Source organism: Amblyraja radiata, chromosome 1 (assembly GCF_010909765.2).
Source record: "Amblyraja radiata isolate CabotCenter1 chromosome 1, sAmbRad1.1.pri, whole genome shotgun sequence".
Classification (NCBI taxonomy): domain Eukaryota; kingdom Metazoa; phylum Chordata; class Chondrichthyes; order Rajiformes; family Rajidae; genus Amblyraja; species Amblyraja radiata.
Window position 1 is genome coordinate 23451846 of NC_045956.1, and position 18635 is coordinate 23470480.

Sequence of the window (18635 nt, forward strand, 5' to 3'; positions counted from 1 at the left end):
TGAGTAAAGAAGTTCCCCCCTCATGTTACCCCTAAACTTCTGTCCCTTAATTCTCAAATCATGTCCTCTTGTTTGAATCTTCCCTATTCTCAATGGGAAAAGCTTATCCACGTCAACTCTGTCTATCCCTCTCATCATTTTAAAGACCTCTATCAAGTCCCCCCTTAACCTTCTGCACTCCAAAGAATAAAGACCTAACTTGTTCAACCTTTCTCTGTAACTTAGTTGCTGAAACCCAGGCGACATTCTAGTACATCTCCTTTGTACTCTCTCTATTTTGTTGACATCCTTCCTATAATTAGGCGACCAGAATTCACTATTGCAATGTTTATGAAAATTTTTGACAGGTTCATGGATAGGACAGGTTTAGAGGAATATGGGCCAAATGCAGGCAGGTGGGACGTGTAGATGGGACATGTTGGCCGGTGTGGGCAAGAAAGGGCCAAAGGGCCTGTTTCCACGCTGTAAGATTATATGACTATGACTCTATGAGAAAAGCCAAATCAATAGAACATTTTGGGTTTTGATCTACTTGTATGCCGTCCAATTCCTTTTCATATACCAGTCAAATGAAGGCACTTACCCCCTCATGAAAAATATTTTAGTACAAGAGAATGGCAGAGTAGACTGGAAAGACTCAGTGGCCTAATTCTGCTCCTATGACCTATGAACGTATCAACATGAAAGATCTGCATTCTTTTATTTATCAAATAAAGTCAATGAAGAGTTGTGGGTTAGTGAGTTAATCGGCCTCCCGTGAAAGGAGTGGATGAGAAAATGAGAAAACATAGAGCTGGAGTGAACGAGTGGGAGACCTTTGGTCGGCATGGACTCGGTGGGCCCTAAGGGCCAATTCCATGCCGTATCTATAATTAAACTGAAACTGTGATGCACTAGAGAAAAAACTAACTTCAAAATGGAACTGAGGCACTGGACTATGGAAAATCAATTTTTGTTTTGTTGAAAAAACCATTGGTGGAAAGTAATTAATGGGATGGGAAAATGACCTAATGTTCTTGTCAACGCACTTACCGTATCGAATGTTTGATGATCTGAGCTGAGCCTCCAGTGTAGTCACATGACCCAATGCTGCTTGAGATATTCTCAGTGTCACGTTGAACCCAGTAGAGTCGTTTGTCAATGAGATCCAATGTCAAAGACTTCACTTTGGACCAGGGCTTGACAATGGAGATGGCTGTTGTGGCATTTAGATTTGCACGATGAATACTCGGAACAGAACCTTCTGTAGCCCAAAACATGTACCTTGGAATAAAATTAAGCAAGTTGAGTTAAAAATCTTTGTTATGTTGTGGAATTTTCAAAAGCAGTTTGGGTGTTTGCCAGGTTGACGTTAGGACAATTTGTTAACGGTTTATAAATAGTAAAGGACATTATGGATCTGTTAGTGTAGAAAAAACATTTTTCTCTTTAGTGAATTCAATGTGAGCTTTAAGCAAAAAATTATTCCCGGTATAATGTAGAATAAATGGAGAGTTTAAATCTTTCCCTATAAATACTAAGTAGTTGCCTCCATATTAGAAGGCACTGTCCTTTTTATATCCAACTATACTGGGACAATTCTGCATTAGTCTTCCAAAATCAGTACCGTGTTCCTGCTTTTTCCCCAGATCCCTTGATTCCGTTAGCCCTAAGAGCTAAATCTAATTCTCTCTTGGAAAACATCCAGTGAATTGGTCTCCACTGCCTTCTGTGGCAGAGAATTCCACAGATTCACTACTCTCTGGGTGAAAAAAAATGTCCTCATCTCAGTCCTAAATGGCCTCCCCCTTATTCTTAAACTTGGACCCCCTGGTTCTGGACTCCCCTAACATCGGGAACATTTTTCCTGCATCTAGCCTGTCCAATCCCTCAAGAATTTTATATGTTTCTTAAAGTTCACCTCTCATCTGTCTAAATACCAGTGAATACAAGCCCATTCACTGGCTTGTCGACCCATTCTTTCATCATATGTCAGTCCCGCCATCCCGGGAATTGACCTGGTGAACCTACGCTGCACTCCCTCAATAGCAATCTTAAAGAAAAGTGGTACTAATCTACTGCCTCACACAGCCTCCAACAAATTAAAAGTGACATTCATGCCCAGTTCCCTTGGCAAGAGATAGCTTAAACTCTTCAATTTTGTCTATGCATCAAAAGTTTTTTGTTAAATCACAGTTTGGTCGATCTATTTGAAGGTGTAAAATTATTGCAGAGTTTCATCTTAATTTCCATTCCTGTTGCATATTTAAATCGAATATCAATATCAATATGAATGTTAGGAAACCAAAGTCCTACCCTTCCTCTGGTTCGACTGCCATGAAGGTGGGAAAGGTTAGATTTTTCAGAAGGACCTTGGCATTTTTGCCATGTAAATTCGACATTTCAATGGTTCCTTTCTTCTGATTAGTCCAGATGATTGTGTTGTGCAACCAATCCACAGCAAAGCCCAGGAGACCTTCCCCCACAGCCCGTACAATCTGTGATGCAAAGAAAAAAGATTCACGTTCTTCGATATTTTCTTCAAAATTGTAACAATGCATCTTTCTTGAATTTATTCATCCATTAATTAGCTCTTTGATCATACTGGCGAATTTCATTCTTTGAAGAAGTGGACATAAATCGACAATTAATCAACATATCATTACATTAGGTGGGCTCCATAATTGTGTGCACATAATTTTCATTATAACTGTGTGCCTTTCCACAGAGTTTGCAGTACAATAGTGTTGTTAGAATATTTACTGAATCATTGATGTATTTTTATGTTCTTTTCACTGAAATTATACATACAGCATTTCAGCACGGTTCTAAGTTTATTAACATAGAAAATACATGCAGGAGTAGCCCTTCGAGCCAGCACTGCCATTCAATATGATCATGGTTGATCATCCAAAATCAGTACCCCGTTCCGGCTTTATCCCATATCCACTGTTTCCCTTAGCCATAAGAGCTAAATCTAACTCTCTCTTGAAAACATTCAGTGAATTTGCCTCCATTGCTTTCTGTGGCAGAAAGTTCCACAGATTCACAACTCTCTGGGTGAAAAAGTTTTTCCTCATCTCAGTCCGAAATGGCCTACCCCTTATTCTTAAACTGTGACCTCTGGTTCTGGACTCCCCCTACATCAGGAACATTTTTCCTGCATCTACCCTGTCTAATCCTCTAAGAATGTATATGTTTCTATAAGATCCCCTCTCATCCAAAGATTTCAAAGGTTTCAAAGGCCTTCTAAATTCCAGCGAATACAAGCCCAGCCGACCTATTCTTTCATCATACGTCAGTCCCGCAATCCGGGAATTAACCGGGAATTAACCTGGTGAACCTACGCAGCAGTCCCTCAATAGCAATATGTCTTTCCTCAAATTAGGAGACCAAAACTGCACGCAATACTCCAGGTGTGGTCTCACCAAGGCCCTGTACAGCTGCATAAGGACCTCCTTGCTCCAAAACTCAAATCCTCTTGCAATGAAGGCCAACATGCCATGTACATGTATGCCTACTTTCAGTGACAGATGTACAAGCACACCCAGGTCTCATTGCACCACCCCTTTCCTAATCTGACTTCATTCAGATAATAATCAGCCTTCCTGTTCTTGCCACCAAAGTGGATAACCTCACATTTATCTACATTATACTGCATCTGCCATGCTTCTGTCCGCTCACCCAACCTATCCAAGTCACCCTGCAGCCTCATAGCATCCTCCTCACAGCTCACACTGCCACCCAACTTTGTGTCATCCGCAATTTAATTCCTTCATCTAAATGGTTAAGCTAAAGATATTGAGGGAGTGCAGCGTAGGTGCACGAGGTTAATTTCCAGAATGGCTGGACTGTCATATGGTGAAAGAATGAAGCGAATGGGCTTATATACACTGGAATTTAGAAGGATGAAAGGGATTTTTGAAATACTAGACTAAGTGGGACCCGTTGGGTCCCAGCATCATACAGGAGGGCTGGTCATCCAACGCAATATTCCACCTCTCCACCAATTCTAATATTGGTGGCCAGTTGGGGGGGGGGGGGGGGGGGGGGGGGAGCGCTAGTATGGGTGTTGTGGGCTGAAGGGACTGGTTTCCAGAGGGCTGGTATGCAAATTGTGCACCAAATGGATTCTTGGGCTGGCGACTCAGTCAATCAAGCCTGTTGTGCTGGCAATTCACTCACTCACGGCTGGTGGGCTGGTAGTTGACTCACGGCTAATCCTTGAAATTCTATTTCAAGCAGGGTATAAGGCCACCAAATTCAAGTGCAGTTTCTTACCACTTCTAGCAGGGTGCAAGGCCACCAAATTCAAGTGCAGTTTCATACCATTTGAAGTAGGGTGCAAAGCCACTAAAGACAGCGAATCGTGACCTCTCCCTCCTCCATCTTGCAGACACTGAGCCACACCCACATTTCCGGGTTTTATAACCCCACCCCCACCGGAAAAGGTGTGGCTTTCATGGAGTGATTGACAGGAGAGAGATTCTCAACATTATTTTAAAAACTAATAACACTTTTAATTTTTATTGATGGGAAGAATTCTCTGCATCTGCTCAGCGGAGGGGGACTGAGTAAGATGGCCAAAAATCACAACCGTAAGTGGTAGCATTTTATCTAAAATCAATATACAGTGCAAACAGGAAGTAAGTGCATTTACAGTAGTGCCTTTTAACTTCAAGCCAAAGCACCCAAGCCACCATTTGCAGTAAGTAGTGCCTTTCAACTTCAAGCCAATGCTCCCATGCCACCATTTGCAGTAAGTAGTGGCTTTCAACTTCAAACCACACCCAAGCCACCATTAGAAGTAAGAGGTGCCTTTCAACTTTAAGTCAAAGCAACAAAGCCACCATTTGCAGTAAGTAATGCCTTTCAACTTCATGCTACCATTAGCATTAAATAGTGCCTTTCAACTTCAAGCCAATGCACCCAAGCCACCATTTGCAATAAGCAGTGCCTTTCAACTTCAAGCCACCATTTGCAGTAAGTAGTAACTTTCAACTTCATGCCACCATTTGCAGTAAGTGGTGCCTTTCAACTTCAAGCCAATGCACCCAAGCCACCATTTGCTATAAGTAATGCCTTTTAACTTCAAGCCATTGCATCCAAGCCACCATTTGCAGTAAGTAGTGCCTTTCAACTTCAAGCCAAAGAAACCAAGCCACAATTTGCAGTAAGTAGTGCCTTTCAACTTCAAGCCAATGCACCCACGCCCCCATTTGCAGTAAGTAATGCATTTTAACTTCAAGCCATTGCACCCAAGCCACCATCTGCAGTAAGTAGCGCTTTTCAACTTCAAGCCACACCCAAGCCACCATTTGCAGTAAGAGGCGCCTTTCAACTTCAAGCCAAAGCAGTCAAGCCACCATCTGCAGGAAGTAGTGCCTTTCAACTTCAAGCCAAAGCAACCAAGCCACCATTTGCAGTAATAGTGCCTTTCAACTTCAAGCCAAAGCTCCCAAGCCACCATTTGCAGTAAGTAGTGCCTTTCAACTTCATGCCACCATTTGCAGTAAGTGGTGTCTTTCAACTTCAAGCCACACCCAAGCCATCATTTGCAGTAAGTGGTGTCTTTCAACTTCAAGCAACACCCAAGCCACCATTTGCAGTAAGTAGTGCCTTTCAACTTCAAACCAAAGCTCCCAAGCCACCATTTGCAGTAATTAGTGCTTTCAACTTCAAGCCAAAGCAACCAAGCCACCATTTGCAGTAATAGTGCCGTTCAACTTCAAGCCAAAGCTCCCAAGCCACCATTTGCAGTAAGTAGTGCCTTTCAACTTAATGCCACCATTTGCAGTAAGAGGTGCCTTTCAACTTCAAGCCAAAGCACCCAAGCCACCATTTGCAGTAAGTAGTGCCTTTCAACTTCAAGCCAATGCACCCACACCACCATTTGCAGTAAGTAGTGGCTTTCAACTTCAAGCCACACCCAAGCCACACCCAAGCTACCATTAGCAGTAAGAGGTGCCTTTCAACTTCAAGTCAAAGCAACCAAGCCACCATTTGCAGTAAGCAGTGCCTTTCAACTTCATGCTACCATTAGCAGTAAATAGTGCCTTTCAACTTCAAGCCAATGCAACCAAGCCACCATTTGCAGTAAGTAGTGCCTTTCAACTTCAAGCCACCATTTGCAGTAAGTAGTAACTTTCAACTTCATGCCATCATTTGCAGTAAGTGGTGCCTTTCAACTTCAAGCCAATGCACCCAAGCCACCATTTGCAGTAAGTAATGCCTTTTAACTTCAAGCCATTGCATCCAAGCCACCATTTGCAGTAAGTAGTGCATTTCAACTTCAAGCCAAAGCAACCATGCCACCATTTGCAGTAAGTAGTGGCTTTCAACTTCAAACCAAAGCTCCCAAGCCACCATTTGCAGTAAGTAGTGCTTTCAACTTCAAGCCAAAGCACCCAAGCCACCATTTGCAGTGTAATGCCTTTTAACTTCAAGCCATTGCATCCAAGCCACCATTTGCAGTAAGTAGTGCATTTCAACTTCAAGCCAAAGCAACCATGCCACCATTTGCAGTAAGTAGTGGCTTTCAACTTCAAACCAAAGCTCCCAAGCCACCATTTGCAGTAAGTAGTGCTTTCAACCAAGCCAAAGCACCCAAACCACCATCTGCAGGAAGTAGTGCCTTTCAACTTCAAGCCAAAGCAACCAAGCCACAATTTGCTGTAAGTAGTGCCTTTCAACTTCAAGCCAATGCACCCACGCCCCCATTTGCAGTAAGTAATGCATTTTAACTTCAAGCCATTGCACCCAAGACACCATCTGCAGTAAGTAGTGCCTTTCAACTTCAAGCCACGCCTAAGCTTTAGAACCAATAGTCATTTTTTTGCAAGCTTTAGAACCAATAGACATTTTTTTGCAAGCTTTAGAACCAATAGAGACATTTTTTGCAAGCTTTGGAACCAATAGACACTTTTTGCAAGCTTTAGAACCAATAGACATATTTTTGCCAGCTTTAGAACCAATAGACATATTTCTGCCAGCTTTAGAACCAATAGACATATTTTTGCAAGCTTTAGAACCAATAGACATATTTTTGCAAGCTTTAGAACCAATAAACATATTTTTGCAAGCTTTAGAACCAATAGACATATTTCTGCAAGCTTAGAACCAATAGAGACGTTTTTTTTGCAAGCTTTAGAACCAATAGAGAATTTATTTGCAAGCTTTAGAACCTATAGACACTTTTTGCAAGCTTTAGAACCAATAGACACTTTTTGCAAGATTTAGAACCAATAGACACTTTTTGCAAGCTTTAGAACCAATAGACATTTTTTTGCAAGCTTTAGAACCAATAGAAATGTTTTTGCAAACTTTAGAACCAATAGACATTTTTTTGCAAGCTTTAGAACCAATAGACACTTTTTTTGCAAGCTTTAGAACCAATAGACACTTTTTGCAAGCTTTAGAACCAATAGACACATTCTGCAAGCATTGTAGAACCAAAAGAGACACTTTTTGCAAACATTTTAGAACCAATAGACACATTCTGCAAGCATTTTAGAACCACTAAGGGCACTTACATTTGAGTAGACATGTGTTCAGTGTTATTCACAGCTCAGAGAAACGTGACCCTCTGCCTTCCTCCATCTTGAAGAGTGAGTGAGGCACACCACTTCCTGATTTTATAGTCCCTCCTCCCTGCCGCCAGCGGGGGCAGCGGAGAGAATGGGGAATTTTGTAAAAACATTAATATCTCTGTCATTTTTCATCGACGGGAAAAATCCTCGGCACACATGCGGCGGAGGGGGGCTCTGAGCAAGGTGGCCAAAAATGACGGCCGTAGGTGGCGGCGTTCTCTCGGAAATCGCAGCACAGATGGCCAAAACCGGTCAAGAACAGACTTTTAGTAATATAGATAAGATTTGGACACGCTAGAGGCAGGAAACATGTTCCCGATGTTGGGGGAGTCCAGAACCAGGGACCACAGTTTAAGAATAAGGGGTAGGCCATAGGAAATGAGGAAAAACATTTTCACCCGATAGTTGTAAATCTGTGAAGGTAGACAAAAATGCTGGAGAAACTCAGCGGGTGCAGCAGCATCTATGGAGCGAAGGAAATAGCTAAACTATCTTCTATTTCCTATTTCCTTCACTCCATAGATGCTGCCGTACCCGCTGAGTTTTTCCAGCATTTTTGTCTACCTTCGATTTTCCAGCATCTGCAGTTCCTTCTTGAACACTGTAAATCTGTGAAATTCTCTACCTCAGAAAGCAGTGGAGGCCGATACACTGGATGCTTTCAAGAGAGAGTTACTGTAGATAGCACTCTTAAAGATAGTGGAGCCAAGGGATATGGAGAGAAGGCGGAAACGGGGTACTGATTTTAGATGATCAGCCATGATCACTGTGAATGGTGGTGCTAGTTCGAAGGGCCGAATGGCCCACTCCTGCACATATTGTCTATTGTCTATTGTTTATTGTATATTGTAAACAACTGGCGTCCCAGCACCGAGCCTTGCGGCACCCCACTAGTCACTGCCTGCCATTCTGCAAAGGACCCGTTCATTACTATTCTTTGCTTCCTGTCTGCCAACCAGTAGTCTATCCATGCCAATAACCTACCCTCAATACCATGCGCTCCAATTTTGCACACTATGCAGGCTTTTTGAAAGTCCAAATACACCACATCCACTGGCTCTCCCTTATCCATTCTGCTTGTTACATCCTCAAAAAATTACGGAAGATTACATCATATAATTTAACTGATATTTATTTTTGCCTAAGATTGACACAAAAAGCTGGAGTAACTCAGCGGGACAGGCATCATCTCTGGAGAGAAGGAATGGGTGATGTTTCAGGTCAAGACTCTTCTCCAGGCTTTTGCCTAGATGTTGATGGAATGGACAACATGCAAAATGTAATCCAGCAGCTCTTTAGATATTTGGGGGCACGCAGCCACTTCACTTTTAAAGGGGTAAAAACATTTTCAATATTTTGAACATTTTTCAACTTCCAACATGCAGGGAAAAAAGCAACACTGATTCGAGAATTGGCTAGTCAAGAGTCAAGAGTGTTTTATTGTCACATGTCCCAGAACAGAGCAATGAAATTCTTACTTGCAGCACACACTCGCACACATACGCCCACACACGCCCGCACATGCATGCACGCACACACGCTCACGCGCACTGACACACGCGCACATAGACACTAGTGGGAGAGTCTAGAAATCTATGGAATTCATTGCCACACAAGTCTGTGGATATTTTTAACGCAGAGATTGACTGATTCTTGATTAGTAAGGGTGTCAAGGGTTATCGGGAGAAGGCAGGAGAATGGGGTTGGGAGGGAGAGATGGATCATATATGATTGAAATAGACTTCAAGGGCCAATTGGCCTAATTCTTCTCCTATCGTTTATGAACTTATGAACTTACGGACTTGGACATCTAAGTTTCAGAATTACATCAAAGTTTACTGTAATAATTTGAAAAATTAAATGATTTCTTACTTCCTCAATTTCCTACTCTGCAGAAATTTTATGTGGTGTAGATTTAGTGGGAATTGAAATAACTCATTTTATTGCTAAAATAATATACATGATTTTTTTTCTATTTCATAATATTTAATATCGGATGAGTATTTTTTTCTGACAAGTCAATTAAAGAATAGTGCAAACCCAATTTGATATTTGTCAATTTCATTTTGAAGAACCTGTCAAAATCTTAACATGACCAAAAACTGCAGGACTACAGTCTGAATGCTCTGTCTTCAGATCTGTAGGTAATTATCCTCTGTAAATTGTCCCTAATGCAGATGCAAATGTGAGAAAACATAGAATCAGTGTGAAAATAGACACAAAATGCTGGGGTAGCTCGGCGGGCCAGGCAGCATCTCTGGATAGAACGAATGGGTGACATTTTGTGTCAAGACCCTTCTTCAGACTGAGAGTCAGGGGAGAGGGAAACGAGAGATATGGAAGGGTAAGATGTGAAAACGAGAGATCAAAGGTGACGAAGCTCAAGGATCAGTGCAAATAGATGATCGATGGTGTGGACTTGGTGGGCTGACAGGCCTGTTTCGATGCTGTGTCTATAAACTAAATGAAATAAATAACATTTCATTGTTCACTCACCTTTCTGTCTGTGCCATTTATGAAGGCCTGTTGCAATAGGCCTCTCTCAGTATCTGCCCAGTAGATCTCTCCATTCCTGTAGTGGAAATCCAAGAGAACTGAGAGCCCGGAGTTTGTCACAATCCTTTGGTGGTTTGTCCCTTCTCTGTCAATCTTGAATATTGCATTACCATGGCTGAAGATCAGGTAAGGTGGAGGAGCTTAAAGAAATTAAAAGAATAGACATTTATAAACTGATACACACTGGTGACTGAAAATTACTGATAAGAACAGCTGAAGAAGGGTTTCGACCCGAAACATCACCTATTCCTTCGCTCCATAGATACTGCCTCACCCGCTGAGTTTCTCCATCATTTTTGTCTACCTTCGATTTTTCCAACATCTGCAGTTCTTTCTTAAACAATAAGAACAGCTCCATTGTTTGAGATTACTGAATAGCAATGCATGGAGTGGTGGATATTTCCTAATCATTTCCCATGCTGTCTGTAGTTACTGGTTAGACTTTAGACTCTGGAATTTAGTGTTTAGTCTTCACTTTAGACTGTAGAGATACAGCTTGGAAGCACACACTACAGACCACCGAGTCTGTGCCAACCAGCGACCTCACCATACACAAGCACTATCCTACACACCATGGACAATTTACAATTTTACAGAAGCCAATTAACTTATAAGCCTGTACGTCTTTGGAGTGTGGGAGGAAACCGAAGCATGTGGAGAAAACCCATGTGGTCACAGGGAGAACATACAAACTCTGTACAGACAGCACCCATAGTCAGGATCAAACCCGGGTCTCTGGCGCTGTAAAGCAGCAACTCTACCATTGAGCCTCTGCACCGACCTAGTGAATTCCACACATAACTACACTGAGAAAATGGATCAAATTAGAATCTCACTAGTATAACCAATACTTAAGGCTTACCACATCATAAAGCAAAGTGACTGTTCATCAAAGAGAGAGAGATTAATTATTACGGTTTGCAATATGTATTTGGCTCAGGAGAACCTGCAAGTACATGTCTGCCGAAGAATTAATTTATTCGTAATCTGAAGGAAAGAACAGCAGATGCTGGTTTAAACTGAAGATAGACACAAAAGTCTGGAGTAACTCAGCGGGACAGCAGCATCTCTGGAGAGACGGAATGGGAGACCATTCGGATCGAGACCCTTCTTCAGACTGGCCAGTCTGAAGAAGGGTCTCAACCCGTAACATTGCTCATTCCTTCTCTCCAGAGATGCTGTCTGTCCCATTGAGTTACTCCAGCATTTTATGTCTATCTTTTGTGTGAACCACCATTAGCATTTCCTCAGCTACTGTCAATGCCATCAGCAGGAATATGGGAAGGGCTGGAATCGTATTGGGGAGAAATAGAGTAACAGCCATCAAATGTGAACGTAACAACTCAAAAATAAATTGTCTCCTGTTTCAATCTTCTTGACTCGTGTTCTTATTCCTGAAAAACTGAAAGTACCTTGCAACCATGCTGAGCATGAATGAGATGTAACATGTAATCAAGTTTCAAATGTATCAGTGAGCAGTTAGTTTGTATTTAATAATTAACATAGCACTTTTTTTACTGCAAAAGCACGTGTTTGAGATATAATTTGGTACTGCAAAATGCCGACTCAGAAGATGCCAGCTTTGTCGAAGTGAAATCTACTCAGAAAGTCTCCTTCATGAAATAAGTATTCCCAGAACTGTGTTACAATTTGCTGCAATCTATGTTTCTATTTATAATGAAAGGTATTTGACCTGAAACATTAACTGTTTTCTCTTTCCATAGGGCAGCACGGTGGTGCAGCGTTAGCAGAGTTGCTGCCTTACAGCGTTTGCAGCTCCAGAGACCCGGGGTTGATCCCAACTACGGGTGCTGTCTGTACGGAGTTTGTACATTCTTCCCCTGACTGTGTGGATTTTCTCAGTGTAAATTGTCCCTAGTGTGCGTAGGCTTGTGTTAATGTGCGGGGATCGCGAGTCGTTGTGGACTCGGTGTGCCGAAAGGCCGGTTTCCACGGTGTATCTCTAAACTAAGATGCTGCTTGACTGGCTGAGTTCTTTCAGCATTTCTCATTTTTGTTTCAGATTCCAGCATCTGCAGTTTATTTGTTTTCCATTTGTGATTTCTGGCTTAGTGGTTGTCCAATATCAGTAAAGTTTTAAAGTTAAGGTACTCAGCAGGGGGGAAATCATTGAATGAAGAAAAATGTGATCATGTCACTTTTGGTCCCACTGTCAGATTAATGAAAGAATGGAGTTACAATGTGTTGAGGAATCTGTATTGGCACTGAGGAAATCTATTGCAGTGAAAATAAACAAAGAAAAAGGAAATATTCCTGCAAAAAAAAAAGCAAATATAATGATAAAGAACAGCATGTGTAATAGTTCAATTCATTAGTTAGCAGATTTTTCAATTTTATCTTTATTTACATGCAATTCCCTTGCAATTCACCGTCATCATTTATGCACCAGGGCTAATTGTCACTTGTTTATCAAATAGTTCAGATTCCTTTCAGCAGCAGAAAAGCTATATTGTTTGACCGTGAGATTCTCAGGGTCTCCTTCCCACTACACGGGACCTATGTGGACAGCATTGTAAGACCATGCAGATTAATGACCAGCTCCAGGCAAAGCATTTCATACGTTGTCACTTCATATACTCCACCGGGTTTGGGAATTTCTGTTTGTAGAGAACAGACGGGTGTTAGCATATTTAGAATCTGTAGACTTCATTTGCGTAAATGTCATTAGAACGCTGAAGTGCTTAGGCTTGGGTTTTTCCTAAGAATTTAACGCCCAGCTGAGATATTTGCCAACAGTTCTCCAGCTGCTCCGTTTACAACCTTTAGTTCTAGGTTGCCTATGTAATACATTTTTGGACCAGTTTCAGTGACAATTGCTATCCATCTGACCCCCATATTTCTCCTGAACTCTGCTAAACAAGGTCTTCCAAACCTTGGGATTCTATCTCTACCATTTTGAGCTCAGAAAGAGGTGAAACCAAAATGCAATGACATTCCTTCGCTCCATAGATGCTGCCTCACCCACTGAGTTTCTCCAGCATTTTTGTCAACTTTCAAATAATTCTTGTCCGAATGCCAAAACCAATGAAAACACTAGTGGGCAGAGAAGTCTCTAACTGAGAATCTCACTTGATATGACATTTATTTGAATGAATTGGAATTTGGTCAGCCCTCACCTCTGCAATTGGATCCTCGACTTCCTGACCAACAGACCACAATTAGTGAGGATAGGTGACAAATCATCTATGATATTCCTCAAAACTGGTGCTCCACAAGGATGCGTTCTCATCCCCCTTCTTTACTCCTTTTAGATCCACACACTATGCAGCCATGTGCAAATCAAACCCAATTTATAAATTCGCAGATGACACCACTGTAGTGGGCTGGCTATCAAATAATGACAACATTGAGTACAGGACCGTGGTATTGAGAACCTCATGACCTGGTGTCAAGGCAACAACCTTTCTAGCAATGTCAGCAAGACAAAGGAGATAGTGATCAACTTCAAGAAGCAAAGCGTTAAGGGCCTGTCCCACCAGCATGCGATTGCATGCGTCTAGCGCAACCAAACGTGGTCGCTTGAGGAGTACAGCCGCGCGGGGCCGGTCCCAATTCGAACAGCGGAAACGTATGGAGTTGTGCGGGGCTGCTCCCGACATCAAACTGACCAATCAGTTGGGCAGGAGGCGGGCCGACTGAATTTGGACGTCGCAAGGCGTCGGGCGGTGATGTCATCACGCAATGGCACGCCGGGCGGTGACGTCATCGCGCAACGCCACGTGCTAGGCGTACACCGTCAAGACGTGTGTACGACATCAAGACGCTGCGTACGGCCGTTGAGACACTGCGTACGCCCTCAATGCGCCTCCGGGCCGTCAGGCCGTTGGCGCGCAGGATTTTTGGACAGTGCAAGATTTTTGGAGCCCCGCGCGATGTCGGGACCAGCCCCACACAACTCCATACACCTCCGCCGATTGAAGTGGGACCGGCCCCGCGAGGCCGTACGCCTCAAGCGACCACGTTTGGGCGCGCTAGACGCATGCAATCGCATGCTGGTGGGACAGGCCCTTTACACATATCAATGTTATACATTGACGGCGTTACAGTAGAGATGGTGGAAAGCTTCAAGTTCCTAAGAGAAAATATAACCAGCAACCTGTCATGGACTAGCCATATCGAAGCACTGGCCATGAAAGCACACCAATGTCTCTACATCCTTAGAATGTTTAGGAAGTTCTGCGTGTCGTCAACCCTCACCGAGTTCTACAAAAGTGTCGTAAAAAGCATTTAATCGAGATGCATCACAGCATTGTTTGGGAACAGCTCCATCCAAAACTGCAAGAAATTGCAGAGAATTGTGGATGCAGCCCAGATAATCACACAAGCCAACCTTCCATTGACTCCATCTACACTCACGCTGCCTTGGCAAGGTCACCAGCGTAATCAAGGACCACTCCCCTCTCCAAACAGACAAGAGGTACAGAGGTGTGAAAAAACACACCTCCAGATTCAGGGACAGTTAGGAAACATCCTAACAGCAACTAGAGAGCGGTCCTAAGCTACTACCTACTTCATTGGAGATACTCGGACTATCTTTAATCAGACTTTATTTTGCACTAAACGTTATTCCCTTTATCCTGTAGCTGTACACTGTGGATGACTCAATTGGAATCATGTGTGGTCTTTCCGCTGACTGGATTGCATGTGACTAAAAGCTTTTCACTGCACCTCAGTGCACATAACAATAAATTAAACTAAACTAAAAAAAATGAAGCCAAGTGATCCTTTTCCCCAGAGATGCTATCTGACCCGCTGAGTTACTCCAGGTTTTTGTGTTGAACTCAGCATGAATGGTGATCAGATGCCTCAGTAGGGTTAAAATATTAAGTTTCCATTTATATTTTTGTTTTTGCTCTACTCTTGCATTCCGTTTGCTTTAAAGCACGATGTAATCAGCGATTACAGTTTGGATGATCTGACCATTATATTGTCCTCTAACATGTAACCAGCCATGTTGGAGCAGGGCTGTGAGCCTGGCATGTTGGTACAGATCTGACCACAATTACCACCAAAACATTCATTGATGTCTGAAAGATAGAATTTACAACAGTGTGACGAGCCAACTGACTATTTGCTGTTATTGTTCCACACAATGCAATGATTAGTCATGTTGCACATGTAAACAGCGTATAAAACTTGGCTGGAGGATTATTTTGTCTGAACACCTGAACAATGTTGACACAGTATATCTGCAAATCATACTTCATAACATTATATATAAGTGTTGACATCCTTATCTTGATCATTATCCAGCACGACCTCTTTAAAGATATTTTTATTCAGAATCATTTGAAACGAAATACTATTTTGGATAGTAAATTTAAGACCAGACTTCCTTTTCTCTGCAACTCAATAAATGACCCGTGAGAATGCATTGTTGCAGGTTGTTTTTGCAAGTGAGATTGCTTGCATGGATCAATTGAAAAGGGGAATAAAATTATTAAAAACATATTTTGAGAGTAGCTATTTTTCATTCACCATAATTTCAAATTCTCTCATATCCTAATCTGTAACATGTCCTGAACTGTACAAAGTATAAAGTTTCCTTTGTTGTCATTCAAACATAGTTTGAACAAAATGCATACCTTGCAGTCATGACAGAAAATAAAATAACAGAACACACAATGAACACAGTTTAACATCCACCACAGTGAATCTACCAGGCACCTCCTCACTGTGATGGAAGGCAAAAGTCTTAAAGTCCTTGTCTCTTCCTTCCTTGTTCTCCCGCTGCGTTGAGGCGATCCAGGCTATCGATGTTGGGCCCCCCCGCCGGGTGATGGTAAGTCCCACGGCCGAATCCGAGCTCCGCTAACGGGCCGGTTCAAACTCCGCGGCCCGGGGCGGTCGAAGCTGCCACCCTCCAGTCCAGCGGACGAAGCTGTTGTTGCGGGAACTCCGGAGAATCGGTCACCCACCTGCGACCTGCGAACTCCTGACAACGTCGTCCACTGGGCCCACGGCCGAAGCCTCCGAGGCTCGGGTCGGGTCGCAGCCGCAGAGCCACCACAGCCCCGAAGTCGACCAGCCTCCAATTCTGGAATGAATCTCTATATTTTTTTTCGATCTCTTACACTTCTTCCAAGTTGCTCCTTTAAACGTACCTCCTCACCTACAGTATGTCTCATTTATTGACATGCTATCGGTCAAATTCACTTGTATAAAATCACTTGAGCATTATGTTATAGACAATACGTAAATTAAAAAAGGAAAGAAAAGCAGATTTTAGTATCTGAAATAAAAGCAATAAATAAATTTATAAATAAATATGGGCGGCACGGTGGCGCAGAGGTAGAGTTGCTGCCTTACAGCGAATGCAGTGCCGGAGACTTGGGTTAGATCCTGACTACGGGTGCTGTCTGTACGGAGTTTGTACGTCCCCCCGTGACCTGCATGGGTTTTCTCCGGGATCTTCGCTTCCCTCCCACACTCCAAAGACGTACAGGTATGTAGGTTCATTGGCATGGTAGATGCAAAAATCGCCCCTAATGGGTGTTAATGTGTGGGAACTGCTGGTAGGCGCGGACCCGCTGGGCCGAAAGGGCCTGTTTCCGCGCTGTATCTCTAAAACTGAAAAAAACAAAAATTTAAATGATGGAAACACTCAGCAGGTCAGTAAGCACCTGTGGAAAGAAAGTGGGACCTTTTGCCCGTGCAGGGAAAGAGAGGTAACAAGTTCGTTTTCAGTGATACAGGTGAGGGAGAGATGGCTAGAACAAAGGGAATAAATCGGAATAGAAAGAAACCAAATAAATTAATATGATAGTTAATAGCAATCTATACTTTAGTAAAAGACAAACTGCTGGGGGAACTGAATGAGTCGACATCTGTGGCGGGAAAGACCCAGACGACTTTTCGGAAAGGTACCGACATAAAACATCATCAATGGTCTATTTCCCTCGTCCTGACCAGCAGTTTGCTTTCTGCGTGTTTCCTGTATCTGAAGTCTCATCTGTCAGCAGTTTGCGTATGCTCAGAAATTTATAAATGTATAAGTTCTCGGAGCCGATTAAGGCCATTTTGGACAATCAAGTCTACCCTGCCATTCAATCATGGCTGATCAATCTTTCCCTCTCAACCCCATTCTCCTGCCTTCACCCCGTAACCCCTAATACCCTTACTAATGGTCGGTTCAGGTGTTGTTCCGCAAACTTGCGTTGGGACGATGTCACAATGCAGGAGGCTCTGATCGACTTAGTTTAGGAGAAAGTGGGGGGGGGAGGGGGGGGGGTAGAGATATGTAAGAGTGGGCATAGCTGAACAAATTCCCTCAATCTCTATTCCCTATTCCCTCAATGGATACATTTAAAGCAGAAATAAATAGATTCTTGATTAGTAGGGATGTCAGAGGTTATAGGGAGAAGCCAGGAAAATGAGGTTAGGAAGGAGAGATAGATCAGCCATGATTGAATGATATAGACTTGATGGGCCGAATGGCCTAATTCTGCTCCTATCACTTATGATTCTCACTCTACTCACTTTCCCAAGGGGAAAACAACGGGCACTTGCATGAGCTCAACGTATGCTTGTTTTTTGTAGAATAGATGGAACAGTCTTTGTTTCAATCCCACATGGACACACTCACTCAACACTTTTTCCAATACATCGGTGTCATTTATTGGTGCTGCTTACTGTACTCATGGAGTAAACTTTACACGTTTTCCCCAGACAATTTTCACCTTAGTCTCACCTCCACATGATTCATTTCCACCTTTCCTCTTTGTTTATGGAACAATATCACTCTCAGCACATAGGCTGGCATCAAACATCGGAGGTTGAGGGGAGACTTGACAGAAGTATATATAATAATGAGGGGCATAGATAGGTTAGACAGTCAGAGGCTTTTTCCCAGAGTGGAAACGTCCAACATTAGAGGACATAGCTATGAGATGAGAGGGGGAAAGTTTAATGGAGATGTGAGGGGCACATTTTATACATGGTTAGTGGCGATGGCCTGGAATGCATTGCCAGAGACAGAAATGATAGTGGTGCTTAAGAGGCTTTTACATGGAAGTGCAGGGAAAAGAAGGATATTGATCAGCAGATGAAATAAGTTTAACGGCATCATCTTCGGCACAGACATTGTGGGCCGAATGGCCCGTTACTGTGATGTGCTGTTCGATGTTGAATGTTCTAGCCTTTACAAACCCATCGGGTCGCACAGCAATCTTGGTTTCACTTCTTCCCACCCTGCCCCCTTGTGAAGACTCAATTGCTGTCTCCCAGTTATTTCATCGCTAATGATTTCCTCGAAAGGTGAGTCTTTGACCAGTCGCAGGGAGTTCCGTTGCCTGACAATTTAATTTTACACTCCATATCCACTCGAACCCTTTGGTCTGTGGCTTCCTGCACTGTTACAAAGAGATCCTACACACACTTCCCGAACAGCACCTCATCTTCAGCCTAGGCACAGAGCAGTCTTCAGAACTCTATTGTCGTGGTGGAGAAGCTTGTGTGGTCCTGAGCAGGGTCGGCCTTTAGCCGATTGGA

General features: G+C 42.9%; 1 protein-coding gene across 3 annotated transcripts in view; it reads right to left on the minus strand.

Moving 5' to 3' along the window:
• Positions 1-18635, minus strand: part of egf (epidermal growth factor) — a 97696-nt gene that overhangs the window by 60511 nt on the left and 18550 nt on the right. For all 3 annotated transcript variants that reach the window (XM_033018859.1, XM_033018861.1, XM_033018858.1), the window contains exons 2-4: positions 10065-10264; positions 2296-2477; positions 1033-1263 (exon numbers count right to left, since the gene is read on the minus strand). In XM_033018859.1, coding sequence (XP_032874750.1) covers positions 1033-1263; positions 2296-2477; positions 10065-10264 — 613 coding nt within the window. The remainder of the gene's footprint in view (positions 1-1032; positions 1264-2295; positions 2478-10064; positions 10265-18635) is intronic.